Raw genomic sequence first — 23,935 nt, 5'->3', positions numbered from 1 at the left:
GACATCATCCTGTGGAATGAAACTGAGAAGCACAGGAAAAAATACGTGTCCAGAAGAACTCTCTGTTCTCATTTAAACACAGGTATATGCATATTCTTGCTATAACAGACCATGTTCTCATGCTCAGTTTTTTATCAGGAATGACAATCTGTTGATGAGTGAATGGAAATACATGTGGTTAAGGCATTTGTGACCCCTGAAAATTTGAGCTTCCCTAGTTTACACATTGCATCAACGAGCTATTTCGTAAGAGGCACAGAGCCAAATCTCTGCGGTACTTGATGTATGTCAGATCCAAATGACAAGGATTTGGATTTAGTGGCTTTAGTATCTTCCTAGCCTTCCCTTTAAAAGAATGGGGATCTGTGGAGGACTGCTTTGATGCTCATTTTCCTCACTGGATGTTGAGAGCCCGGAGATGTGATCTTGTTCTACAGCAGAGCTGAAGAAGTGAGACCCCTCTGCCGCCTCTGTCTAGCGCTGCGCTTGTGTTACGCTCACGGACAACCCGGCGAGCAGCGTCCCCGGCCCGGCTGCCCCAGCAGCTGCTCCTGCACGCCGTGCTCCATCCATGGGCTCCCACAACGGGGGGCTCCAGGGGGAACCGCTCTGCCACAGCGGAGGAGGGGCACAAGTCATCACCCCATCCCCCCTTGTCTCCTCGTCCTCCATCCTTCCTCCTCCTCCTCCTCCCCTCCGTCCTCTGCGGGGCCGCTGCCCGCCGGGCCCGGTGCCGGCCGTGCGGGTCCCTTCCCTGTCTATCCCGTGAATCCCGGCCCGAGAGGAAGAGGAGGGGTGGGGGCGGGAGCCGCGGCTTCGCAGGGGGCCGGGGGGGAGCCCGTGCCCTTCCTCATGGCGAGGCTGGGGAAGAGCAGGCTCCCGAGGAGGGAACCCGGGAGCTGACTCAGCGGAGCAGTCCAGCATGTTTTCCCGGGAGCACGGCTTCCCTGCCGGAGCCAGCGGAGGGTAGGTACCGGCGCCGGCCCCGGGAGCGGTGCAGGCGGCCGCGGGGCCTGGGGCCCTGCCTTTCCCGGGCAGCCCGGGGACGGGGCAGGGCAGCGGCTGCCGGCGTCGGGATCGCATTGCTGGAGCAGCAGGGAGAGCCCTCTCGGGCTGGCCGGGAGGGCGGAGGGCCGGGGAGGGGGAAGGCGATGGCCGAGCCCAGCCCGGCAGGTCCGGGTCTGGCTGTGGGCCCGGCCCCCGCTCCGGCCGGGGAGAAGGGCCATGGGGCGGCCGCGGGTGCCCCTCTCCCTGCAGAGAAAGGGGAGAGCTCGACCGGCTTTCTCCTGCCGCCCTGGGAGTGAGGGACCTCTCCTACTGGGACTTCTCAGGAGGTGGGAGCGCGGGTTGGGTGGCAAGATTAATTTCCCTCTGGAGTTCTCCTTTCTCCTGCCCCGCAAGGAGAGCTGGCGGGGCTGTCCGGGCCCTCCCGGAACCATGCCCGCCTCTCTGTGGGTGCAGACGTCCTGAGCACGGGCTGCCCACCAGTGGGAGCGGCGCCACCACGGGAGCTGCCCAGCGGCCAGAGAGTGCGGGTGGCTGAGAGGTTCTTACTGGAAGTCAGAGTCTGTGGGCAGAAAGTTTGTCACCAGCTGAAAGCAAACCGCCTCTCCTCTGTAGTGGTTGGTTCCGAGTTCTGCTTCAGTAATCCCTTCTCTTGAGCTCTAGCAATCAGTGTGTAAGCAAATTTCAAAGCTGTACGGGTGTTCTGAGAGTAGTGCTATTTGTGTCATGTTTTCAGCTGTCTCCACCGAGTAGCTAACAATTGTATTTGGTTAAGCAAATGCATCTCTCTAAGGCAGAAACAAGAGAGTGAAACAGCAGAAGCTGTTTCTCAAGAGAAGTGGTTGTCCAGAATTTTCCTTATGAGCATTTCAAGCCTGTTCTTGACTCACATTACCTTCAGTTCTTCTGAATTGCCTGTCCCTTCTAGTGACGGATTTTAAAAACATAATAGTGTCTCCCTGTAAGAAACTCTTATCAGGCTGGGACACCAGTTAATGTACTGACTGTTGTTCCATAGATAGCTGTAAATCATGCTGTGGTGTTTCTCCTATTGGAAGGCTTCCAGATTAGCAGAAGTATTTACAACAGCTATACACCTGCTTCCCTGTGAACTTTGAGGAGAACAGTTATCTGAGGATTTGGGGCACTTGCCTTTTAGAGTGCAACAAATCCCCATTCACTCTGGAATATTTATGAAAGAGTGTATGAAATTCTGTCCAGTTTGTGTTTTTCTTAGAGCAAATACTTACATTGACTTGGCTATTGAACTGACTCGTCTACAGCAGATAGCAATGATTTTCAAAGCTGGGTAGAGAGATCCCTAGACTGAAATAGTGAAGGATACTGCAAGACAGGAATACAAGGCATGAGCAGAGTTGTAGTGGCTTAGAGATCTTCAAAGGTTCTTCTTGTTCCATTTCAGAATTGAGAGTGGAATTTATCAGTGGATCAGCAGTACCTACATTTAGTTTGACTGCCTGCTTGAAATTAATGCACTGGTTACTGTCACTAGCAAAATCCCGATTTAGCCTTCAGCATTTTCCAGGCGCTGTGCTTCCCCATATTGCCATTTCCTAAGAATAAAGCTTCAGCAAGTGTACATTTGCACGTAAATATTCCTTCCCCAATCTGCAGAATTGCTTTGCTTTTTCAGAAGGAAGATATTCTTTTCTCTGGTCAAAGAGTTTGAAGGTCCAATTTGAAAAGAAGTATGTTCCCTTATTATAATACAGTCTAGCGCTTTTCATTCCAGAAGTTCAAAGTTCTGGAAATTGAATGTGGGCTTTAAAGCAATAATTATAATAGCCCCAGATTTTTGTGGTATTTTACAAAAGATAACATAAAATCTAAGGCATTCTTTTGGATTTTCAAAGACCCATAGTGTATTCCTAATTTGGGATAATTACAGAATTGTGAACATCTCTAAATATACAGTAAAACTGATAATTTTGGCATCTACTGGACTCATTTGGACAATGTAACTGTACCAGGATTCAGCAGTAAAGAGCAGTTTCTGCTCAAAGTTTTCCAGTCAGTCCAAAGTGTTGAGATGAATTAATGTTGAGAGGACAGGGGCAGGACTGGCCACACTGACCTCATGTAGGAGCTGCCAGATTTCCATGATGCAGGTGTGCATTTCTCTCCTCTGAATGATTCAGCATTCACCTCAGTGACATGCCAAAGAAAGCACTAGCATGCAACAAGGCCCCCGGACATGCAGTTGGATAAAAGGTTCTATTGTTACACTTCTTTCTGAAAATGAGAATTTATCAAATTAAGCTCTTGCCTTTTCAGGGTTCACAGAACAGAAACTTCAGATTTTTAAGAGACAGTGAAAACGTTTCATGTATTGCCTTGGTCATAAATTTTGCTCATCCCAAACATTCTTCAAATAAATGAATAAGATGATAAATAAAACATATATTAGTATAGTATTGATATTAATTTAAAATACATTTGCCATCAAACTATTTCAATATTTATTTGAGGTTGTCAAGACTAACTCCTACGTCTTCCCTCCCAGACGTTTTATGGCATTAATTTCTAGATGCATTATACAAATCTCTCTTACTCGAATTTCAGGAGAAAATTGTGGGGTGGAAGCATTGTGTTACTTTGCGTAGATGAGTTTATATGCAAGTTACATGATGCCGTTGGGCCACTAAAATGAATTGTGAATTGTGAGAGAATTGGTGAGCATTATGATTCTTGGAGCTTTTGACAGAGAAGTTTCAAGATTACAGAAGTATGTTGTACCTCCATGCAAGAGGGAATGTAGCCACTGCTTTCAAAGGAGGAGTTTGTGTGACCACCCTCTTAGCATGGAAGCAGCAGCAGTCATGCATCTAAAAGCTAAAGGACAGCAATTCTTGATTGCCTCTTAGGATTATTACATGCACCGTATGATGGTTGTATGGCCAATGATGAGTAGTGTCTCTCAGGCTTGGGGCTGGTGATCTTTAATATCTTTATCAATGACATAGACAGTGGGACTGAGTGCACCCTCTGCAGGTTTGCAGATGACACAGAGCTGAGGGGTGGAGTTAACACAACAGAAGAAGGGACCATCCAGAGAGATCTGGACAAGCTTGACGAGTGGTGGTCCCATGAAAATCTGGTGAAGTTGAACAAGTCCTAATACAATGTGCTTCACCTGGTTTGGGGCAATCCCAGACATGGGCACAGACTGAGAGATGAGCTCATTGAGAGCAGCCCTGTGGAGAAGGAGTTGGGGATTCTGGTAGAGGAAAAGCTGGACATGTGCCTGCAGTGTGCTCTTACAGCCCAGAAAGCCAAACATACCTGGGCTGCATCATAAAAGGAGTGTCCACTAGATTGAGAGAGGTGATTTTCCCTCTCTGCTCTTGTGAGACTGCATGTGGAATACTGCATCCAGCTCTGGGGTCCCCAGCTCAAGAGATATGTGAACCTGCTAGAGTAGGTCTAGAGGAGGCTACAAAGATGTTCTGAGGGCTGGAGCTCCTTTCCTACAAAAACAGGCTGAGACAGCTGGGGTTGTTCAGCATGGAGAAAAGAATGACTAGGGAGATCTTATTGAAGCCTTCTAGTACTTAAAAGGGGCTTATTAAAAAGGGAGGGTGACTTTTTACAGGGCAGGTATTGATGGGATGATGGGGAACAGTTTTAAAAGAGAAGAGATTTATATTACATGTTGGGAAGAAGTTATTTACTCAGAAGATAGTAAGGCACTGGAACAGGTTGTCCAGAGAAGCTGTGGATGGCCCATCCCTGGAAGTGTTCAAGGCCAGGCTGGATGGGGCCTTGAGGAATCTGATGTAGTAGGTGACATCTACTGAGGGGTTGGGCCTAGATGATCTTTAAGGTTGCTTCCAACCCAAACCCTTCTGTGATTCTGTGACCACCTAACAGTCATATTCATGATTTCATTACAAAGTGGATGAGTACTGTTTCTTGTAAACCTGTGCTTAGTTCCCAGCCCCACCTATGTGGCCTTCACCATGACTTAACCCCAGTTGTGACTGCTAGTAAAAAACTGTGAGAGGTGTGGAATGTTTCTAAAGTAACAGTAGGAGAGGTGCAGCTGGCAGTGAGACTGCAGTGCCGGGGGGAATGCTAAATATGTCTTCTAAACTACAGTGTAGTGCTTGTGTTGCTTTTTATTTTCTGTTCTATGAAATCAAATAAAGTCCTGCCACTGTTGGTACACACTGCTGCTCCAGCAGGGACTATAGTAATAATATATTTTCCATAGCAGATGTGCAGACAAAAGCTCACCTAATCTCCATGCTGGCTGTACCAGCAGTGGTAACATAAAACTGTGCCTGCATCTCTGCAGGGTGTTATCGGTTTTGTTCCAGTGCCATCTCTGTTGTGCTCCTGTCTTTGAGATTAGTACCCAGGCTGTGGCAGCTGGGGCTGTCCTTTTGGTGCTGATTTCAGTGATGGTTCAGAACTACTTTCATCCTTTTTAATATGGTTCTGTTTTGGGATCTGATTACAAAGCTTCTCATGAGACGTGTCTTAATTTTGCTCCAAATCCATGATGGAAGAGGAACTTGGCAAAGAAAAACCATTCAGCACTTCCATGACAGTTGTGAGGAAAATATTTTATGTGAGCAGAGACAGAGCAGGCAGAAGCCAGAAAATTTTTGCTGTTACATCCAGAATGTTTGCAAGTGGCAAGTGGTAAGTTCATCCACCTCAGGGATTCTCACAGGGAATGTCAGCTTCCTTATAGGCAAGAAATGGCCTAGGGAGAGGAGGAGTAGTAAGCAGAAGGCAAAGGAGATACTGCAGGCAAGCACTGACATCTTGAATTATCTTAAGAATTAACTTTTTTTTTTTTTTTTTTTTTTTTTTTTTTTTTTCTCTTCTGCCTCTGTCTGTTGCAGGAGGTCTGAGGAGGTGGTGCAGGGTTTTAGTGATGTTATAGACTCTCCCACTGAAGGCTTTCCATGTGTCCTCACTCCTGCTGTGCCCAACAAGGTAAAAGCAGTCCATTTTTGGCTCAGGGTTGGTGTATGTTTTGAGTTATGTGTGCAGAAGTTTTGAGTTATGTGTTCAGCTTGACTGAAATCAAGCTTGTGTGCATGTGTGTCTTAGAGCTATAGTTGCCTCCATTTGTGAGAATCCCAAACTTGCTAATTTGACCAGTTCTTATGCCATACTATCTCAAGTCAATCTGACCCATTGAAAGAGAGAAATTCTTGATACCTGATTGTTTCAGGTTTCAGGTCAAGCTTTTGCAACACAAGCAGGAGACAATTTGGCCAGTTGTTTTGTCCATGCTACCAATTAAGGAGGGACAATTCCATCATGTCTTCAGCAAGCAAGTAGTTTTTTTGCCAAAATATGGAAGGAGCTGTTGGCTCCTTCTGTGTCTGGGTTACCACAGAAGATAATGGTAGCTTCTGCAAATGTCAAATTATTTTTCTCTGTTGTCTTTTCCTTTTCACAGACTGTGGACTTGTTTGAGATGATTGAAAAAATGCAGGTAAGGAGAAGTAATTCTGTCAAACTTCAGGATCTCTTAATTTTTTGTAGGAAACAAATAATCAGCTACTATTTGTCCTATTGCTTCACTCACAATATCCTTTAATGCAGGCTTGCAGAATTTTTACATCTTCTAGGCTCAATCTTTTACTCTTAAATGGGATTTCAAAAGCATTTTTCTGTGTTCGTTTTTCCAGTCAGCATGATGGAAGCAATAGACACAGGTTATTATAATTCTGTCTGTTCTTTGCAGAAGTGTGATTCTTAGAGAAAATCAAAGTTGCAATAAGTTATCTCTGGCATCTTCTTCAGGAAACTCTGTTCTGCTCCATAGCAGGTGTAATGACAGGTGATTAATGGGATGTTAACCTAACTGCATTTATCAAGGTCAGACAGTTTAATAAATAACTACTGTAGGTCCTGTCTTTAACTTGTGTGAGGAGGAAGGACTCTGGCTTAATTCTTACACAGAAATACATGCATTTAGGTGCAAATATTATGGTATAAACCTAAAATAGGGCAGAGTTGGTTTTTTTCCCCTTTTACCATATCAGATAAAGAAATAGTGATATGTTATATGTGTTCAATATCTAACAATGAAGATTGATAATGTTTTCAGATTTTGTGTTCTCAGAGCATCCTTGCAGGTTACGAATATTTTCCCTGAGTGGTTCACCTTCTTTGAAGTGCTGTGATTAACCTTGACCTAACATAACACATAGCATGACACATAACTCCTGCCTTTTATTATGTGCAGGAATTAAAAGTTACCAAAACAAATTAACTTATTTTCTGGAATTTGGGTGATCAGGTTATGAATATAAGAAAAACACCAGACTTCAGTGAGACTACAAAGGTGAAGAGGTGGAAGGTAGCAGCAAAATGCTGAATTTAGAGTTATGAGGCTGAAGTAGTCTATTTTTTGGCAGACTAGAGAGGAGGAGTGTGGGAGGGAGGGGCTGAAGCTGTATCTGCCATGTGTTGATGTGCAGGTAGACACAGACCTTGGAACCACTGTACTGACACCCAAACTGTGTTTGGGATGTGTTCTCAGTGATTTAGCTCTGTAAGTATGCCTAGGTCATTTACCTCTGTGCAAGAAAGTGAACTTGAGCATACAGTCTGCTTCAGTTCAAGCACATGCTCAAAGGTTGTGACAGTGCTTCCCAGTCCTTTTGAAATATGGATAAGGCAGAGTCATTACAGATGTCCTTCAGTGGAAGACTGGTGCTTAAGATGGTCAGTGTTTCTCAGCTCCCAGTTTACCATTTGGAAAGTCTGACTGGATTTGCACCTCTTTAGTTAGAGAGATAACAGGGAGCTGATGGGAATTTCCAAGGCATGCATACTGCTTAATTTTGCATCTGTGATGTTTTCTTAGCTGCCCATTTTATTAAGACTTTATAGCTTTTTTTTTCTAGTTAAGCTTGTTTTGTCACCTGACATGCACTAGGAGAGTCAGTAACTGCTGTTTAAGTGTAACAGATTTTTTTAAAGTTATGTGTTTCCCAAAAGAAAAAAAAATTCTAATACTTTTTATGATCTTTGTTTAGATTTTTACTAATTCTTTCTTCTCTTATGTTTGGTTTTGCTTTCCCTTTCCTTCCATTTGACTGTGACTGTCCTTTAGATTTGTTAAACATCCTTGAAAACAAAATCTAGGATTTTCATTAGCAAAGTGAGTGAAAACCAAAGCAGGAGGCTTGAACATTTCTCTCGCAAAATATCAGCAAAAAGGCCTCAGGATAGAACTGATTTTTGAGTGCTTTAACAATTGGATTGGAATATAATTGTTGAACTGAAAATTAGAATACCCGTTTCACATTCTGTGAGATGAATTAACAGGTAAAGTTGTACTCTCTTTTTACACTGAAACTAATCCCAAGATCTGGTAAAGAAGTTTACCTTTTTTTTTCTTTCTCTTTTTTCTTATTTTTTTTCTCTCTTCAATTTTAGTAATAATTTATTGGAAGTAAATTAGCTACTAGCCACCTTGTTCTGTACTTATAGATCTAGTGAAATCACAGTATATACTCTGTTAAGGACACTTAGTAATATGTTGTTTCTAGATTGCTTTGCAGTGCAGGCAATTGAAAAACAGGGAAATTTTATTTCATCCAATAAGCTCAGATGTTTCAGGTCTTCCTATGTTTGCGTAGCCAATCCCTCTTCACTTGACTGCTTTTGTTCGCTCCCTCTGTTCTACATTCCTACAGTTTCTGCTTATCCTTCAGTCTTATTTTCTCACAACTACTTTCATGTTTTTTTCCCCTGTATCCCTTTTTATATCCAAGTTGTCTGTTTTGAACAAGTTCCCTCCAGGCACTGCTCTTTCCCTACAAAATATGTGTATTGTGATAGCACTGTTATGCCATGTTGGGCCCTGACTCTGGGTCTGGGTGCCTTTTTCTCTGTCATTCATTCTTTCATCCTGCTCAGGCCAGGTGGTTCCCCTGTACAAGACCTTGGGAATTTGAGATTCCCAGACTGAATCCAGTAAGCTACCCAAGGAATCTGCAAGCCAAACCAGATCAAACCAAAAGGATGTCTCAAAGGGTGGCTGAGACTGCTATGTTTTATTCCCCTGACTTTTGGGGAGTTACAGTGATCATCAAGAAGTTGTTCTGCCCATGCTTTCACACTTCAGCAGCTTATGCTGTAAGTTTCCTGTGGTCCTGGTTACCCTTTAAAATAAAACTTTGGACTTTACAGCCCAGGGTTGCATTATTCTTATCTTAAGCTTCACTCTAAAGGAGAGGTTGTAGAGGCTCTGATACAGAGCTCTTTTACAGCAGCCCAGAAGGTTTTCCCTCAGGCCTTGCTGAGATACTGGTCTCCTACCAGGACTTCCTTTGAAACTGGAAAATTCTTGCCTTTATCAGATCTGCCAAAATGCCAAGGAAGGAGAGAGAAATATTAGAAGATTGTAGTTTCTCAATCTCCGTTTCTGTCCCAGTACTTCCCACAGTTTGTTGTGGAAGCTGTGGCTGCTTTGTACCTATGTGTCCGTTCTTGCCTCAGTCCTATTTTGACAGTGCACGGGACTTCCTGGTAGTGACAGGACCTTCTGTCTCTTTTCCAAATCCCAGTTTCAGAACCTGGTCTTCCTTGTGAACCTCAACTCAGTAGGTTGACAGCTGAAACTCGAGACCACATCAACAAAACACTTTTTAGCACTTACATTCCATGAACTCAACTTTTTCACCTTTACAACTTCCCTAAATGCAAAATGGTTACTATCTTCCTCTGCAAAAGATAAAGATAACCTGTCAACCTGTGCTCCATCTTCATTTCAAAACTCACCACATCCTGGTAATTGGTTGTTCGTTTTGTCAATGCTGTGTACTGAGATCACAGTTCAAAATGTATATTCAAAAGCTTTCCTATGAAGAATATTTCCAGGATTGCATTTGTTTAGTCTCCATTGTTGAAAATACAAAAGGAAAACAATTTTTTGGGGAGGGTGTGTAACTGTCTTGAAGCTCAACTTTTGTAGTTTGATCTTATGTCACGCTGTGAAGCTCCTTTCTCATAGTAGAGCAAAGGAAAATAATTTGGTCTTTTGTTATCTTCTCATTGTTCCTCACTTGCTGTATTGTGTTTCTGTATTTAACCAATTAAAATTAGTCATTACTGCTACTTTATGTGATTGAACTCAACCTCAGACCACTGAAGAGAGACCTCATGCATCTACTACTAGTCCCCTTATCCTAGAGTGTGGCCATACTGCTTTACTTCTGATGTTTTGAAGAGTTTTTTAAAGATGTTAAGCATTTGTTGTGTACTCAAGGTCTGGCTCCTCATGATTTTGTCGAGATTTAGGGTTTTTTTATGGCTGCTTCTTAGGTTCTTTCAATAAACTTTCTCATTTTCATAAGACTTTGTTTTTATGTGAAGTGGATGTGTTGGGTATTTTTTTTTTCTTTTTTCTTTTGTTGCTCCTGCAAAGAGCATCCTGATTATGGATCCTCAGTGGTCAGTGTTAGTTTTTGCACCCTGTACAGCTGGAGCATTGTCCAGAACTTCTGTTCCTGAGCCTCCTAAGTCTCCACTGTAGACCTCCTCTGAGATTTATTTATTTCTACTGGAATCTTGTTGGCAAGCTACTTCCACTGTAGAATATGTGCATAGGCATAGCTGTTATAAATCCAGTCCTGTTTATTTTCACAACAAAGTCAAGAGCTGCTTATCCTGTCTGGAATCCCTGATTAGCCGTGCCCATTAAGCAATCACTGATGCTCAGCAGCATGTTCCAGTATGAGAGTTACAACATTTAGATGACAGTAGTTGAATACTCATGTACTGGAGAGAAACCTACATTTTAAATCCTGGTCCTCACCTTCTTATCTGATGATGCAAATTCTGCTTCTTACTCTTCTGTCTGTGATATCCACTTGGGCTATGGCCTGTTGATCCTCATATCTTCTGGTCTGGGCCTATGTTCAGTCTGTGTTGGAGCTCTTCTCACAGAAATAGTCCCATTCTTGTGTGCTTCTGCTGCAGGGGTGTGATGGAAATGAGCTACTTTGCCATAGTGAGAAGGCAGAGGATGGAATAGCCTTATGGAGGAGATTCAAGTCTGGATGCCAGCTCCTGATTCAGGAATAAACTAGGCAGCCAGTAGCGTTTTGCTCTATTATTCCAACCCACCTCATAGTCATTCTTTTTATTGCTTAGGATAGGAAGGAAGGTAGCTAGAAGAGATTAGAGAATCAAATAAGAGAATCAGTTTGGAAGATTGTTTTTAATGTCTGCCAGTTGTCTACTTTTTAAGAGGTGTAAGTTTGGGGGTAGGTTTTCAGTTTTAATGCAAGATAGGGACTGGCCAAGTTCTAGCTTCACTTTTTTTTAATATTCCAATCCTCCAAACTTGGTTAAAATGGCAGATTTTATAGAGGGACAAAATATGCATATTGAGGATATGGAGAAGGATGCAGAGGGTAAGTGAAACAGACATGCTAAAATACAGGATTCACTGTCTGTGACTTTATGTTTCCAGGGGAGTCGTCTGGACGAGCAAAGATGTTCCCTTCCAGCTCCTCTCAAGGTCAGGCCAAGTTGTTGTTGCCACCTAAATTGCTGAGAATGGCAGATAATTACTGACCTGGCTTGCAGTGTACTTTCATACTGGAATGAACAGGGAATCTGCAAATAGCCCAACACTTACACACTTGCCTTTTTTCTTTTCTTTTTTTTTTCCTAGTTGCTGCACAAGAGGGTGAAACTATGTAGCTGAAATAGAATTAATATTTCCCTTTTTCTAATTTAAGTGGCTCCAATAACAGTTTATTATTATTATTATTAGAAGTGTTAGTTTTGACTAATTAATTTCTTAAATTTATTCAATTTAAGAGCTGTAATAATATTTATGAAACCACATAGCATTTATTTCAATAGTCTGCTTGATGACTCATAGAGATGCTACTAGAAAGTTGATCTGTTTTGCCCAATATTAAGGCAATAAGAACAGACTCCTGTCTTAAAATCCTCAAGTTGAGGATTAAGTTCCATTTCTTCAGTCTCAGCTCAGGCCTACTAACCTTAAAATGAAACTTGACCTTGACTTTTATCTTGGGCTGACGTATAAAAAAAGCCGTATCAAGAACTGATACAGCTTTACTCTGACAGAGATAGTCAGTGCTCTTTGTGGTGATGAAGGGGGCATCCAACTGGAATAAATTGGCTCAGATACCGCTTCTGTTCTCTGAGTCACACCTCGGCATTGCTCAGATGCATACCACAGATCAGCCTTTGAGATGACACAGCCTCAATCTCACTGTAAATAACAGCACTTTTTCCACCATTCCTACTGTCATCCCCATCATTAGGACAGCAGCTGTCTAACACTGTGTGGAAGGGCTGCCACTCCTAACCACATCAAGTTTGCCTGTAGCTTGGCTACTTCCTCACTTTGCATGCCTATGTTCCCTGTAGTTTGGAGGAGGAGAGTGGGCAGAATCTGACTCCTAAGTTTATTGTTCTCAAAGTCCTTTATTATAATGTTGAGACCTTGGAAATGGAATCTAACCTTAAGTCCATTAACCTTAGAATTAGAACTCTAAGGATGACCTAGGGCAGAATAGAAGCTGAGGGCACAGCTTGCACAGTCATGAGAGCGTAATACTTTAAAAGATGTCACATGTTTTTGCTAATGGCCTGTTCTGATTTCAGACAGAAGAGGAGTATATTCCTTATCCCAGCATCCATGAGGTGAGCTAGTACTGCTCTCTTGTTTGTCCTTGGACTTCATTCACTTTTCAGCTTATTTGCCTTCCAGCTTACAGTCCTGTCAGCTTTAATGGTCTCTGTCTTTCTGAATAGGTATTACAGAAAGGGTGGCCATATCCTCTCATTATCCTACCCCAGTTTGGGGGCTATTGGATTGAAGGGACCAGCCACAACCTCTCCAGCTTGAGTCCAACTCTGTCTGATGTACCCTTTTCCTGGAGTGGTAAAGTGAAACTGGAAAGTGACCCTACAGCCAAGCTGTACCGCAAACATTTTCTGGGAAAGGTAAGGGTGACCTTCTTTGCCCACCCAGCCACAAGACTGAAATGTTTCTCAGGCTTTATCTGATGAACTTAAAAATGTCGGCGCTGCTGCTGCATTTCAGTTCCTTATGATGCCTGCATCCTTATGATGTAAATGAGGTACATACTATGATATGGTCTGTAGTGTTTTTAATTGGTCTTGTGCCCCTGTGAAATGTGCATCATCCTGTGCATAAATAGAAAGATTTGCAGAGGAGATGCTTTTATTTAGTAAGAAGGTCTTTTGAGGCTCCTGTACAGATACCAGCCTTGGGGGAACAAGAGGACAAAAGTGTAATAGTACTGGAAGTGGAAACGGCATCAATTTTGGAGGGGACTTTAGCACTGACTGTAAGTTCCTCAGTAGGAAGCAGAACAGTCCATTTCCTTAAGTATCTGGTCGTTACAGAACATGTATAATGAAACCAGACCATGTGTTTTGTAGTTGTTGGTTTAAGTAAGTTTAGTGCTAATGTTCCATGAATTTAAAAAATTTAGTTTGACATATAGGGAAATAGAGCTAGGCCTTATAAAGTGAATGTTTGCTGGCCAGCCATTAAGGTCCATCTGGGTGGACCTGTTTAGGGAGTTGGCTGATTACCAGGCTGAATCTCAGGATGGCAATAGCCAAAAAGAACAAGTGAGGAAAACCCATGATCTTCTCTGAGATTTGGTTCATGGTATAAGGAGATAAGAAAGCCTGACAAGTATGCTCACACTGCATCTTATTCAGTGATTGTTGAATGAGTTCAAAACCAGGAACATGTGGTGCTTTGCACAGTGCTGGAGACCTGTTCTGCAGTAGTTGGGCTTGTCAGAGTGATCTTTTGTAGAAAATCTTGTTCCACAACACTGGAAAATTATATTAATATGATTTATAAATAATTAGGAAAAAAAAAGGAAGCCTTCCTGGAGGCTTCCCCTCAAGACTAACACATCTGCTGTGTAATCTGTTAATGGACATTTATCCTGTAACCTTCTGGAAGCTTTCATTATGTCAACTGTAATTATTTTTCTGTCATGGTAAATTTAGGGTTGTGCTTGAAGGCTTCCAGAGCCAGATAGGATGAGAGGCAAATCTGGATATGATTGTCTCAGTCCAATTGTAAGATTTGCTGCTGAGCTGTCACAAAACAGTTGAGGTTGGAAGGGACCTCTGGGACTCATCTTGTCCATACTCCTGTTCAAGCAAGGCCATATCATCATTGTTCCTTCCAAGTGAGACCCAGGACTTCCTTTGCTGTGGAGCTTTGTATTTTCAAAATGCCCAGCCATCAGTGCCTCAGTACTATGGAAAAACTCTCTCCTGTATTCTTCTTTTTCTGGTGTCCAGTGTTTTATTCTTTGCCTTAACTGACATGAATGTGTGTCCATGTTCAATTAAACATGCGAGTTTTTGAGCAAGCCAATGTCAGAAAAGAACAAGGGGAGCAGGACTCTTGTCGCAAAAAACTCCACCCTTGGCTAGAAAGCTTTCCCCATGATTTAAAAGCTTAGTTAAGGAGAGAGCTCAGAGCTTTTGCACTAAAAGAGTATTTCTTCAGTACAAAGTTAGTGATACCAGTGATTTTGGTGCTATCTCTGTTGGGTCTTTTTCTTGTTGGTTACATGGGAAGGTTATTTCAGCAATGTCAGGAGAGGTCTCTTTCATGCTTTGAATAATGGCAAACAGTTCTTAGCTGAAGAAGAGTCTGAAAGCATCGCATGGTGGGAGATGCAGAGACAGTGGCTTAGAGACTATCCTTTAAGCAAGAGAGGAGATCAAAGTATTGTGTGGTACTACAGACTTAAATGAATGTCTGTGTTGTGGATGTGCGTGTGTAAATTGCTCAAACTCGAACAATTCTGTGATAATTTTAATGCAATATTTTACAGCAGACCCTATAAAACAACCACCAAAAAAAGTGCTAGAACACTGAAGACATAGCTCAGTTCCTTTTCCTTGCCTCATGATCTGTATTTTATATGATGATTACACAGTAAGATTTATTTAGCCTTTAGGAAGAGGGATGTAAAACCTTATGTCTTATACTGTGGGAATTATTCAATGTCTGTGTTGTTTTTCAAGGCTGTAATAAAGAGAAGTAGCCTGAAGCCAGGAAAGATTTAATAAAGGTATACATTGTAACTGCCAGTCAAATAAACCTAGGGTCCAAGCACTTGAGGCTCTCAGTGCTGAGAGAGAAGCTTTCTTGCTATGCATTCATATGTGAACATGTATTTCTCTTTTAGGCTGTCCTTTCTTTGTGCTGGTTAAAGTTGCTGCAGATGGCAGATGTCTTATAGCTTTATAACTTCTTAGGCAAACTGTCAGCATTCCTTGTGTGTTCTGTTAGTCTTTTCCCTTGGCCCATGAAAGATACTTAATTGTGTTTACAGAGATCTATTTGAAATCCAGAACTACCTTTCAGACTATATTAAATGTAACAGAAACTGCTTCTGTGGCTGAACAATTTGTACTTAATACATAGGTCATCTCAGCTCCAGGGTATCTTGTCATCACTGACTTGCAATCTTCAGTATCAACTGTAAAGCCTTTTGATGGTTCATCTCTAACTTCAGGACAGCTCACAATAAAGGCTGCTGTCTGTTGAAGGAATATGAGTCTGATGCATGTTGCTTATGTGTTTTTACAAAGAAAGAAAATCATAAGGAGTAAATTATAGGTTTATTTGGACATATGATAACTCAGATTTCAGTTTAAACCCCAGGCTTACATTCAGGATCAAGCTGCATAGCCAGAGTGGCTTTGACAAAAATTCAGCTATTGTAAGACCTCCACTAATTCTGCTACCTATTCCCCTGTGAGGATCGCACCCATAGCACTAGCTATGTCAGCTGTAGAGCTGATAGCCCAGTCTCCAGAGCAATTGAGATCCCGCTGAAGTTTGGATCTGCTGAGGTCTGGCTTAGAAGTCTCATCAAAAGGCATCCTAATTTCTGGTCTTTACAACTCAGTGTTACTTTTAGCTGCAGCTAACCTCAGGCTTTGGCTCCTCTTCTTTTCCTTTGCCTTCTAGTTCCCATTTTTGTTGGCATTATGCCATCTTTTTCCTTAACAGCCTGTCTTGGGCATCCAGCCTGGCATTTGACTTCTTTGGTTTAAGGATTTTGATTCTAGACTTCAACTGACCATGTAACAAGGTCTTGCTTTGCTCTTTGAATCTGTCTGTTCCTCAGCTGCTCTGTCTTTCTGCCCTTGGTCACAGTGACTTACCACACCTGATTCTTGTTCACATCCCAAAAATCCATTAGTATTCTGAAAGTTATGGTCAGGAGAAATGAAATGTCCTTTGTGGATTCCTTTTATTTCAGCTTCTTTTCCCATGTGTTATCACTGACCAGTGTGACAGTCATGCTGGACTTCTGTGATTTGAACACCGCAGCTAGAGGCCATATTATTCTGTTTGCCTCTTGGCTGCTTTTAGATCTTACCTCTCTCAGACTCCTTTGTTTGATCAGCAATGGAACCTTTTGCCCATAAGTCAGTATCAGGGCAGTTCTGGGTGTTGAGTGTTTTATCTCAAAGAGGAGGTAAGGACAATGACATCTTTTGTACTAAAATAAGTTAGACAGCTGCATCTTCACATTTTGGTTTAGTGTAGTGACTGTAGTCTTATTTATTTCTATTTTTTGTTTCAAAGAGAGGATTGGTTTATGTCTGTTAACTTCAAGTTGGCTGTGTCCACAGAGAGTATTTCACTAGATGTATCTTTATTTCTGACAGTGAGTCAGATCTATGACTAATACAAAAGATTCAGACAGCAAAAGACAATCTCACCAGTGTTTTGGGAGAGGTTGCAATCCATCAGAGCCAGAGCAGACTTTCTAGGCATATATATATATTCTATATATTCTAGGCAAAAGACTGAGGAAGGAACTGACAGACTAGCAGCCATTTTTTATCAAGTTACACTATGTTCCCACTGAGTTCTTCACTAATTTATTGTGCCTGGAGTATTCCTTTCACAGAACATATTCCAGATCGTGCAAGTTTTGACTGAACAGCTGAATACAACTTGCTGTCCCACTTCTGTGTCATGCTTGAGGGTGCTTTTCAACTAGGATGATGGCAGTGATCAAGGCATTTCTGCACAATTTCACCTAAACAGTGTTTTCATTATACTTCAGGTTTCCATTCACATCCTGTATCAAAAGGCTTTAACCTTTTGAGGTTAGAGATTATATAGCAATATATATGATTTAGCCATATACAAAATAAACATTGCTGTCTATACCTAGGCCACTGGAACATGGCTGTATACCCAGGAGAAATGTATGGCCGCAGCCACTTACATATAGAGACTGAAAATGCATTCAATATCTTTCATTGTTTGACTGCATGACTCTGTTCCAGGCACGCTCCACTAAAGCTCAGGCAGTGTTAGTGGCACTGCTGAGACCAGTCTTCATCTGCAAAACCTCTTTGCTTACTGACTGTGTCCTTCCTGAGATGTAAGCGTTCCTGGAGTTCAGCCATTTACCCTAATCCTGCCATTGCTCGTTAGATAGAAAATTCCCACAACCACAGCCAGTTGAATGTCTGGAAGATACTGCTCAGTCAAGCAGAGTCTGAATGGATACAGGGAAAGTCCATGAAAGATACACCTTTATTTACAAGAAACTCAGTTTCTTTAAAATGTGTTGCTGAATGTTCTAATACTATTCCTTCTCAGGAGCTCTTCTGATGTTGGACAGGTGAGGAGGAACTGAACTGACTGGATGCACTTTGACTGATATGCTCATGCACTGATGATCAAGTGGTCTGGAAGACAACATATGCACATCTGGGAGCATGCTACTCCTAGTTAAATTAATAATTAGCTAATCTTGAGTGACAGGTTGTATACAAAAAAAACAACCAGGTAAACTTCTCCAGGAAGTGTGTTGGGGATAATGCATTTTGGTTTCCTGTTTGCAGGAGCACCAGAACTTTTACTCCAGTGACATGTCCTTGGGCTACCTAGTACTTTCTGTGAAGTATGAACAGATTGAGAAACAGGAAAATCTACGCCTGTTGCTGAGGTAACAGTGCCTGTTAATGAAATGTATCCTACTGTGCTGTGTCTTACCTGGTGCTCCGTCTGCATAGATGTGGGTGTGAATTTTGTGTCTTTCTTCTGGAGAGAAAAGAAACTGCAAAGAAACCTTTGACCCTTTTTTTCCTTGCCTTTTGCTCTTGAGTTGCTCTCAGCAGTTTCCTTAAAGAAGATGGGGTGGTGCTTACAGGTGCATCTTGGTAGGACCTGTGTGTAAAATACCTGTTCTTCCCTCAGACAGAAAGCTTTTCATTTATTCTGTCTACTTAGAGACATGTGAGTACTCTGTAGGAGAATATGGATTCCCTAATGGAGGACAGCCTAGCCCAGGCTTTGTACTTGAGAATAAGGCTCCCCTGAAGGTGATCTAGAATGTTCCCGAGATTCCTGGGGCAGTCTATAAAGCCATAACTCTTAGAGAGGGTTATGAAGAGAGACATTACCTAGAGAAAGCTGCTGAATGGACTGCAAGAACAGAGAAAGATGTTGTGTAGGTGAGAGGCCCCTGTAGAGAAGCTTTTTACTGTGCCATGGGCTGGGTGCACTCCCAGTAGGCACTGCTACTGGAACCAAGTGATGTACAGTTGCTGCTGACAAGGATTTATCCAGGACTGAGGGGAAAACAATGGTTGCGCAGGAATTAAGAAAATCACTGGTGGGTTTCCTCCAGTGTCTGCAGAGAATGCTTCAGACTGCCAGCAATAATCTGGGAATAAAGAGAAAGCCTGTTTGTGAGCTGAGCCTTGGAGTGTTTATCTTCCTATATGAAAGTGACAGAGAAGAACAAAAGGGTAGTTATGCCTCTATTAAGATATTTTATTATATGCAGTACTTTTTGCTCAATAGCTTGTTTATAATGGTTTGAAGAGGCTTTTGACAGCCCAATATTTCTTCTTCCTTAGAAAGATATCTCTCCTTAAATACACATATAAAGAAAAAGGCAGCTTTCCGGAGCAGTGCTGCACCAGCTTCTACCTCCTTTACATTGCATAGATGTGCTTTCATAGGCTGTTTCTAATAGACCTTTTAACAATCTTTTAAGCCCTCACTGATTGTTGGAATCACTTATTATTCTGTGTCCATGAATTGTATTTTGACGTTTAGATTTCTGTGAAAGAAAATGGTGGTGGGGGGAAGCAAAATACTTCTTCAAGGCAGACAGGAGTGCAAAGGAGCAAAGACACTAAGGGCTCCTATTTTGTCTTCCTCTGCTCAGCACAACAGGTGATGGGCAGTGAGAAGTGAAAACACCTTGCTTTTCCAGTGATTCCTAAAGAGCCAGTGTTGCTTGTATCTCCCTTCAGCCATGTCTCTAATGCCTTTTTTGTTTTGTGTCAGGACTCGTACTGGCACCAAACATGATCTAATTCCCATTTCCTGTCTGAATGAGTTTCCCAATGCTGTTCAGATGGCAAAGGTGAGATTCATGCTTGCCTATTTATCTTAAGGCCTCATTCTTCAAGTTATTTTCACCTCTGTCCTTCCATTTCCCTCTTTTTCTACTATTCCCCAGTAGAACTGTCATATAGTTCCCTTTTACCCTTCCATTTGCCTTCTCCTTATTCTCTTCTAATTTTACCTCAGAATTTTTGCCTGAAGGGACTCCTGTCAGATAATTATAAACAGTGCCTACACTCTCATGCCTGCAGCAAGCCAGGGCACATGATAATCACACTTCTGTTTCCCTGTCTGTCTCACTCAACAGCTATTGTGTGAAGATGTGAATGTTGAACGCTTCTTTCCTGTCCTCTATCCCAAGGTACAGTGTTCTGATATGTCTGCATGTCACTTTTCCATCAAGACTGGCTAATGACATGCAGTGGATAATTTCTGTTTTCGTTACCTCAGGCCTCACAGCTTATTGTTGCATTTGATGAACACGTCATAAGCAATAACTTCAAATTTGGGGTCATCTACCAAAAACCAGGACAGGTAAGACCCATTAGGCCCATGGTACTTGGGGCAAAATGCAAAGAGTGAGTTTGCTTACCTTAAAGGGTTTAATAGCAAGGTCTGCACTGTCCAGAAGCAGTGGCATGGAGGCAGCAGTTTGTGCAGTGCCATGGTTCCTTTGGCTCGCCTCTTCCACCCACAGTGTCTCTGGCAGTATAGGCTTTGTGGATCTCTGAACCCTAACTCTAACCCTCATGGCAGCTTGGGGCTGAGGCACAGGACACCAGCACCATGAGGGGCCCAGATCAGAAATGTATTCAAGCAGAGATGTTTGTTGGTTGAACTGTCGATAGAAATTACTTCTTGTGCTTTGTACTCCTTTTGCTTCTTACTACTTCTGCTTTCCTTCTGTAGACAACTGAAGAAGAGGTCTTCAGTAACACAGTAGAGAGTCAGGGTTTCCTGGAGTTCCTGGATTTCCTTGGTGACAAGATTCAGCTGCAGGATTTCCGTGGGTGCGTACTCAGTACAGCTGGACTGCCAGATTAAGTTAGGGAACATCATGTGTTCCGGGGCTGTGACTGTTACAACCCAGCTTCCAGAGAAGTGCTGTGTCTTCTGAATCTTGGTGCAGGTGAAGAAGCCCCGGATGCTTTTGTCAGCCATCATGTCTGGGAGCTAGTTGGATCTTAGGTCTCTTCTGGTGTATTGGTTTAAAGGCCTCCTACTATCTCAATCTGACCACAGTATCAGCAAAGAATAATTTTTATTTGGCAGTGCAACTACAGGTTTGTTTCACAGTGGTATGGGGCAGTATTGTTGCAGGCTCTTTATGTGAGGCGTCCCGTCCCTTTTGTAATTCTAACATATGGAGTGTGTTTCTCAGAAGAATGCCAAAGAAGGTAGCTACTTTGAGGATCCTTGGTTTAACATAATAGCTTTTAGCAAGCTGGTATGTTCACCAGCACAAACATGTTGCAGCTTCAGTCAGTGCATGGATTTGGGGAAGATTTGGTGCCTCACTATCACTGATTTCCTAAAAATTATCATTGGTAGTGCTGATATGCTACTGTTACTGATACTGTCTGTCTTCTCTCTGCTCTCTCATTTCTGTACTGCCTATGGCGTGGATTTGCTCAGGTTCCGGGGAGGCTTGGATGTTACCAGAGGTCAAACAGGCACTGAGTCAGTCTATACAAATTTCCGGGGAAAGGAGATCATGTTTCACGTCTCCACAAAGCTGCCCTTCACAGAGGGAGATTCCCAGCAGGTATCAGAAGAGGAGTAAGAATTACAATAGTGTGGCTGGGAGAGGAGGGGTGTTTGAAGAAGGATGGCATAGAGGGGAGAATGACTGACTGTATAATGTTGGGAATTAGGGCAGTAGTAATGGCAAAAGTAGTGATGAGCGGTTTGGTGAACAGATGGGTTTGAAATGTTAGGCAAACTGGTGTTTGAGGTCCCATCATACTGTTCTGCTCTTTTTCACCTGCCTTCTCTCTTCATTATTTCTTTCCTCTCCAGCTTCAGCGAAAGCGTCACATTGGGAATGATATTGTAGCCATAATTTTCCAGGATGAAAGCACACCTTTTGTCCCTGATATGATTGCTTCTAATTTCCTTCATGCTTATGTGGTAGTTCAGCTTACTCATAGCGCCACTGGGGACACTCTCTACAAGGTAACCAGGATCAATACTTTAACCTCTACTGATTTTGATCGTCGAAGTGGAAACGGGTTCTTGGGCCTTTGGGAGAGGTGCAGGTTCAGCCAGATGTCATCCTGATTCCTTGAGTATCTACACCTGAAATCAGAGTTAAGTTGTATGCTTTTCAAAGTAGCTGAATAATTTCTGAAGCTTAAAGCTTTGGAACTGAAGCAGAAAGAATTCAGGTAAAAAATTTTGCTTACATCAAAGAACACAAGCCACAATTGATCCCACTTTGGGGGTTGTCTCACTTGCTTTGTATAAGTCAGGTGAAATTCATGTCTGCATTGCCCGTGCTGCATAGCACAAGTGCTTGCAGCTTGCACTACCTGAGGCTGCAGATCAGATACAGCTGGTTGACCTAACTGTGGACTCCAAGCCAGCTACACCTGCTTCCGGGGATTCCAGAACTGATGCCCATCTGGCAGGGAAGTGTTACCTAGTAGGGCCTTCCAGCTGAAAGAAACCCTGCTAGAGCTGAGATTAATTATTTGCAGCCTTTGGACACAGCCTGTTCTGTCTCTGACATGACTCAGTATGAATATTTGTATAACTTTATGTTAAACTTTCAGTGATGCTGAGAGAGCAGAAAATATAAAGAAACTTGGATTTGTGATGGATTTTCCATTATAGAAACATTTTAATCCAAGTGCTATGTGCTGTATTATGTAGGGATTTTAATATTCTGATGGTGAGTCCTTATGCCTTGGAGGTCTACAGGAGCACAAATAATATCAAAATTAGGACAGTATCCCAACCTCCTTTTCCACCAGGAGGGTGTTGGTGGTGGAGCAACCACCTTCCCTTGTTCCCTATGCTTTGGGTTTGTAATGAAAGCCTTGTGTTGACAATGTGGGAAATGGATTTGTAGAGAATTCTCAAAGCCTGACAGAAGGCTCACATAGTATGTACCTGTATGCAAACTTGGAGATAAGAAATGCTGACCTAGAAATGCCATGGAATAGGACAGACATTGTTGAGAGAGAAATGGAACTAGAAACAAGTTTCAAATGATGGCCTTGCAAATAAGAAGTAGAGAAGTAGAACTTGAAAGGTGCATTGTAATAGGACCCACGAGGGGTAATTTTAGATTACTGGCTTTAAGGCATTTGCAGCATTGTGTGGTAAAAGCTGATAGGCCAAGAAACACTTATAATGTGTTGTAATTAGGAAATAGTTTGGCTTCTGATTGTGATGGTGTGAATTACAACATCTGTATTGTCTCACCCTTCACATGAGACTAAAAATAGAATAAAAGTTTTTAAAATGCCTCTCAGTTGCCCCATCTCTGGGTGAGAAAAGGGTATAATTTGACATAGACATGGCCCTGGAGTTCCAGTTCTCCTCTTGCTCTCTGTTTTGTAGGGCACAAAAATTCACTGGACTTTTAATGACAAGGAAAGAACTGGGAAAGCTTGCTATTTGTTGTGTGTATTCCTGCCATTGTTTTCATCTTTGCCTCTCTGCAGTACCATTTCTTTTTTGTTAGTGTAATGAGGTTGCCTCATTCTATGAAGAAGAAATCATCCCTAGAGCCAATGCAGAATTTTCTGTAAAGTTTTTCTAAAGGAGCTTTAACTGATGCTGCCTTGAGAGCGTTGTAGTGCACAAAAGACTGCCATTTGGAAGATTTCTTTGCCATCCCTTGCTCCATTTACTTAACCTTTAGTGTCTACTGTTAAATTGGAATATTAATTGAATTTATTTCACAGAATCAATTCTTGCAATCAGAAAACTAAAAATGCAAAGCAGGATTTTAACTGGTAGATACCTATTAGAAGAGAGATGGAGTCTTTGTTATTAGGGGAGGTGGCCTAAAATGTGAGAAATCTGAATTAAATCAAGAGCCTATTTCTTTCTTCCTCTCATTAAACTCACACCTCTCAGTGACTCTGTGACATTTATTTGTTGTTGTTTTGAGGCAGTTGTGGCTGTTATGGCACTGTTCCCTCTTGTATGAAAGGATAAATAATGTTCTTGTTTCATCTCAAACATGACAAAAAAGCCCCTGTGAAATATTGTGAAGTACTGCATGTATTTGGTAGGATAGCTACATATAATTATGTAAATAAACAAGTGACCTTGTAAAAACTGGGCTGCATTACTGTTACTTCTTTAGACATTGGTACGTCAGGTAGGAGCGTGCTAAAAATAAAACAAATGATACCTATCTCTTACTGGGAAAATGCATTTGCACGTTTACCACCTGTGACTCACAGAGGCAGTGCCACTGAGATAGTCTCCTCAGAGTGCAGCTTATCTCCACCAAGGCTTCTCTGTAAAAAA

The 23,935-nt window shown here is 42.2% G+C and overlaps 1 protein-coding gene across 11 annotated transcripts in view; it reads left to right on the top strand.

The window, feature by feature from the left end:
• Window positions 1–23,935, top strand: part of LOC136375523 (rap1 GTPase-activating protein 1-like) — a 41,593-nt gene continuing 17,658 nt past the window's right edge. For 10 of the 11 annotated variants that reach the window (XR_010746085.1, XR_010746084.1, XR_010746086.1 and 7 more), the window contains exons 1-13: window positions 831–966; window positions 5,880–5,973; window positions 6,446–6,481; window positions 11,480–11,527; window positions 12,652–12,690; window positions 12,802–12,993; window positions 17,932–18,035; window positions 19,388–19,466; window positions 19,755–19,808; window positions 19,898–19,981; window positions 20,357–20,457; window positions 21,083–21,212; window positions 21,467–21,622. Coding sequence is in view for 8 of the 11 variants with exons in the window: in XM_066341077.1 (XP_066197174.1) it covers window positions 923–966; window positions 5,880–5,973; window positions 6,446–6,481; window positions 11,480–11,527; window positions 12,652–12,690; window positions 12,802–12,993; window positions 17,932–18,035; window positions 19,388–19,466; window positions 19,755–19,808; window positions 19,898–19,981; window positions 20,357–20,457; window positions 21,083–21,212; window positions 21,467–21,622 (1,161 nt within the window). In the remaining 3 variants the exon portion in view is untranslated. Of the gene's footprint in view, window positions 83–830; window positions 967–5,879; window positions 5,974–6,445; window positions 6,482–11,479; window positions 11,528–12,651; window positions 12,691–12,801; window positions 12,994–17,931; window positions 18,036–19,387; window positions 19,467–19,754; window positions 19,809–19,897; window positions 19,982–20,356; window positions 20,458–21,082; window positions 21,213–21,466; window positions 21,623–23,935 lie in introns of those variants that run through there. The other variant, XM_066341078.1, reaches the window with a different exon arrangement.

The sequence above is a fragment of the Sylvia atricapilla genome, chromosome 2 (assembly GCF_009819655.1).
Source record: "Sylvia atricapilla isolate bSylAtr1 chromosome 2, bSylAtr1.pri, whole genome shotgun sequence".
NCBI classification, from domain to species: domain Eukaryota; kingdom Metazoa; phylum Chordata; class Aves; order Passeriformes; family Sylviidae; genus Sylvia; species Sylvia atricapilla.
Note: the sequence above shows the minus strand (reverse complement) of the source record. Positions and strands in the feature narration are given on the sequence as shown.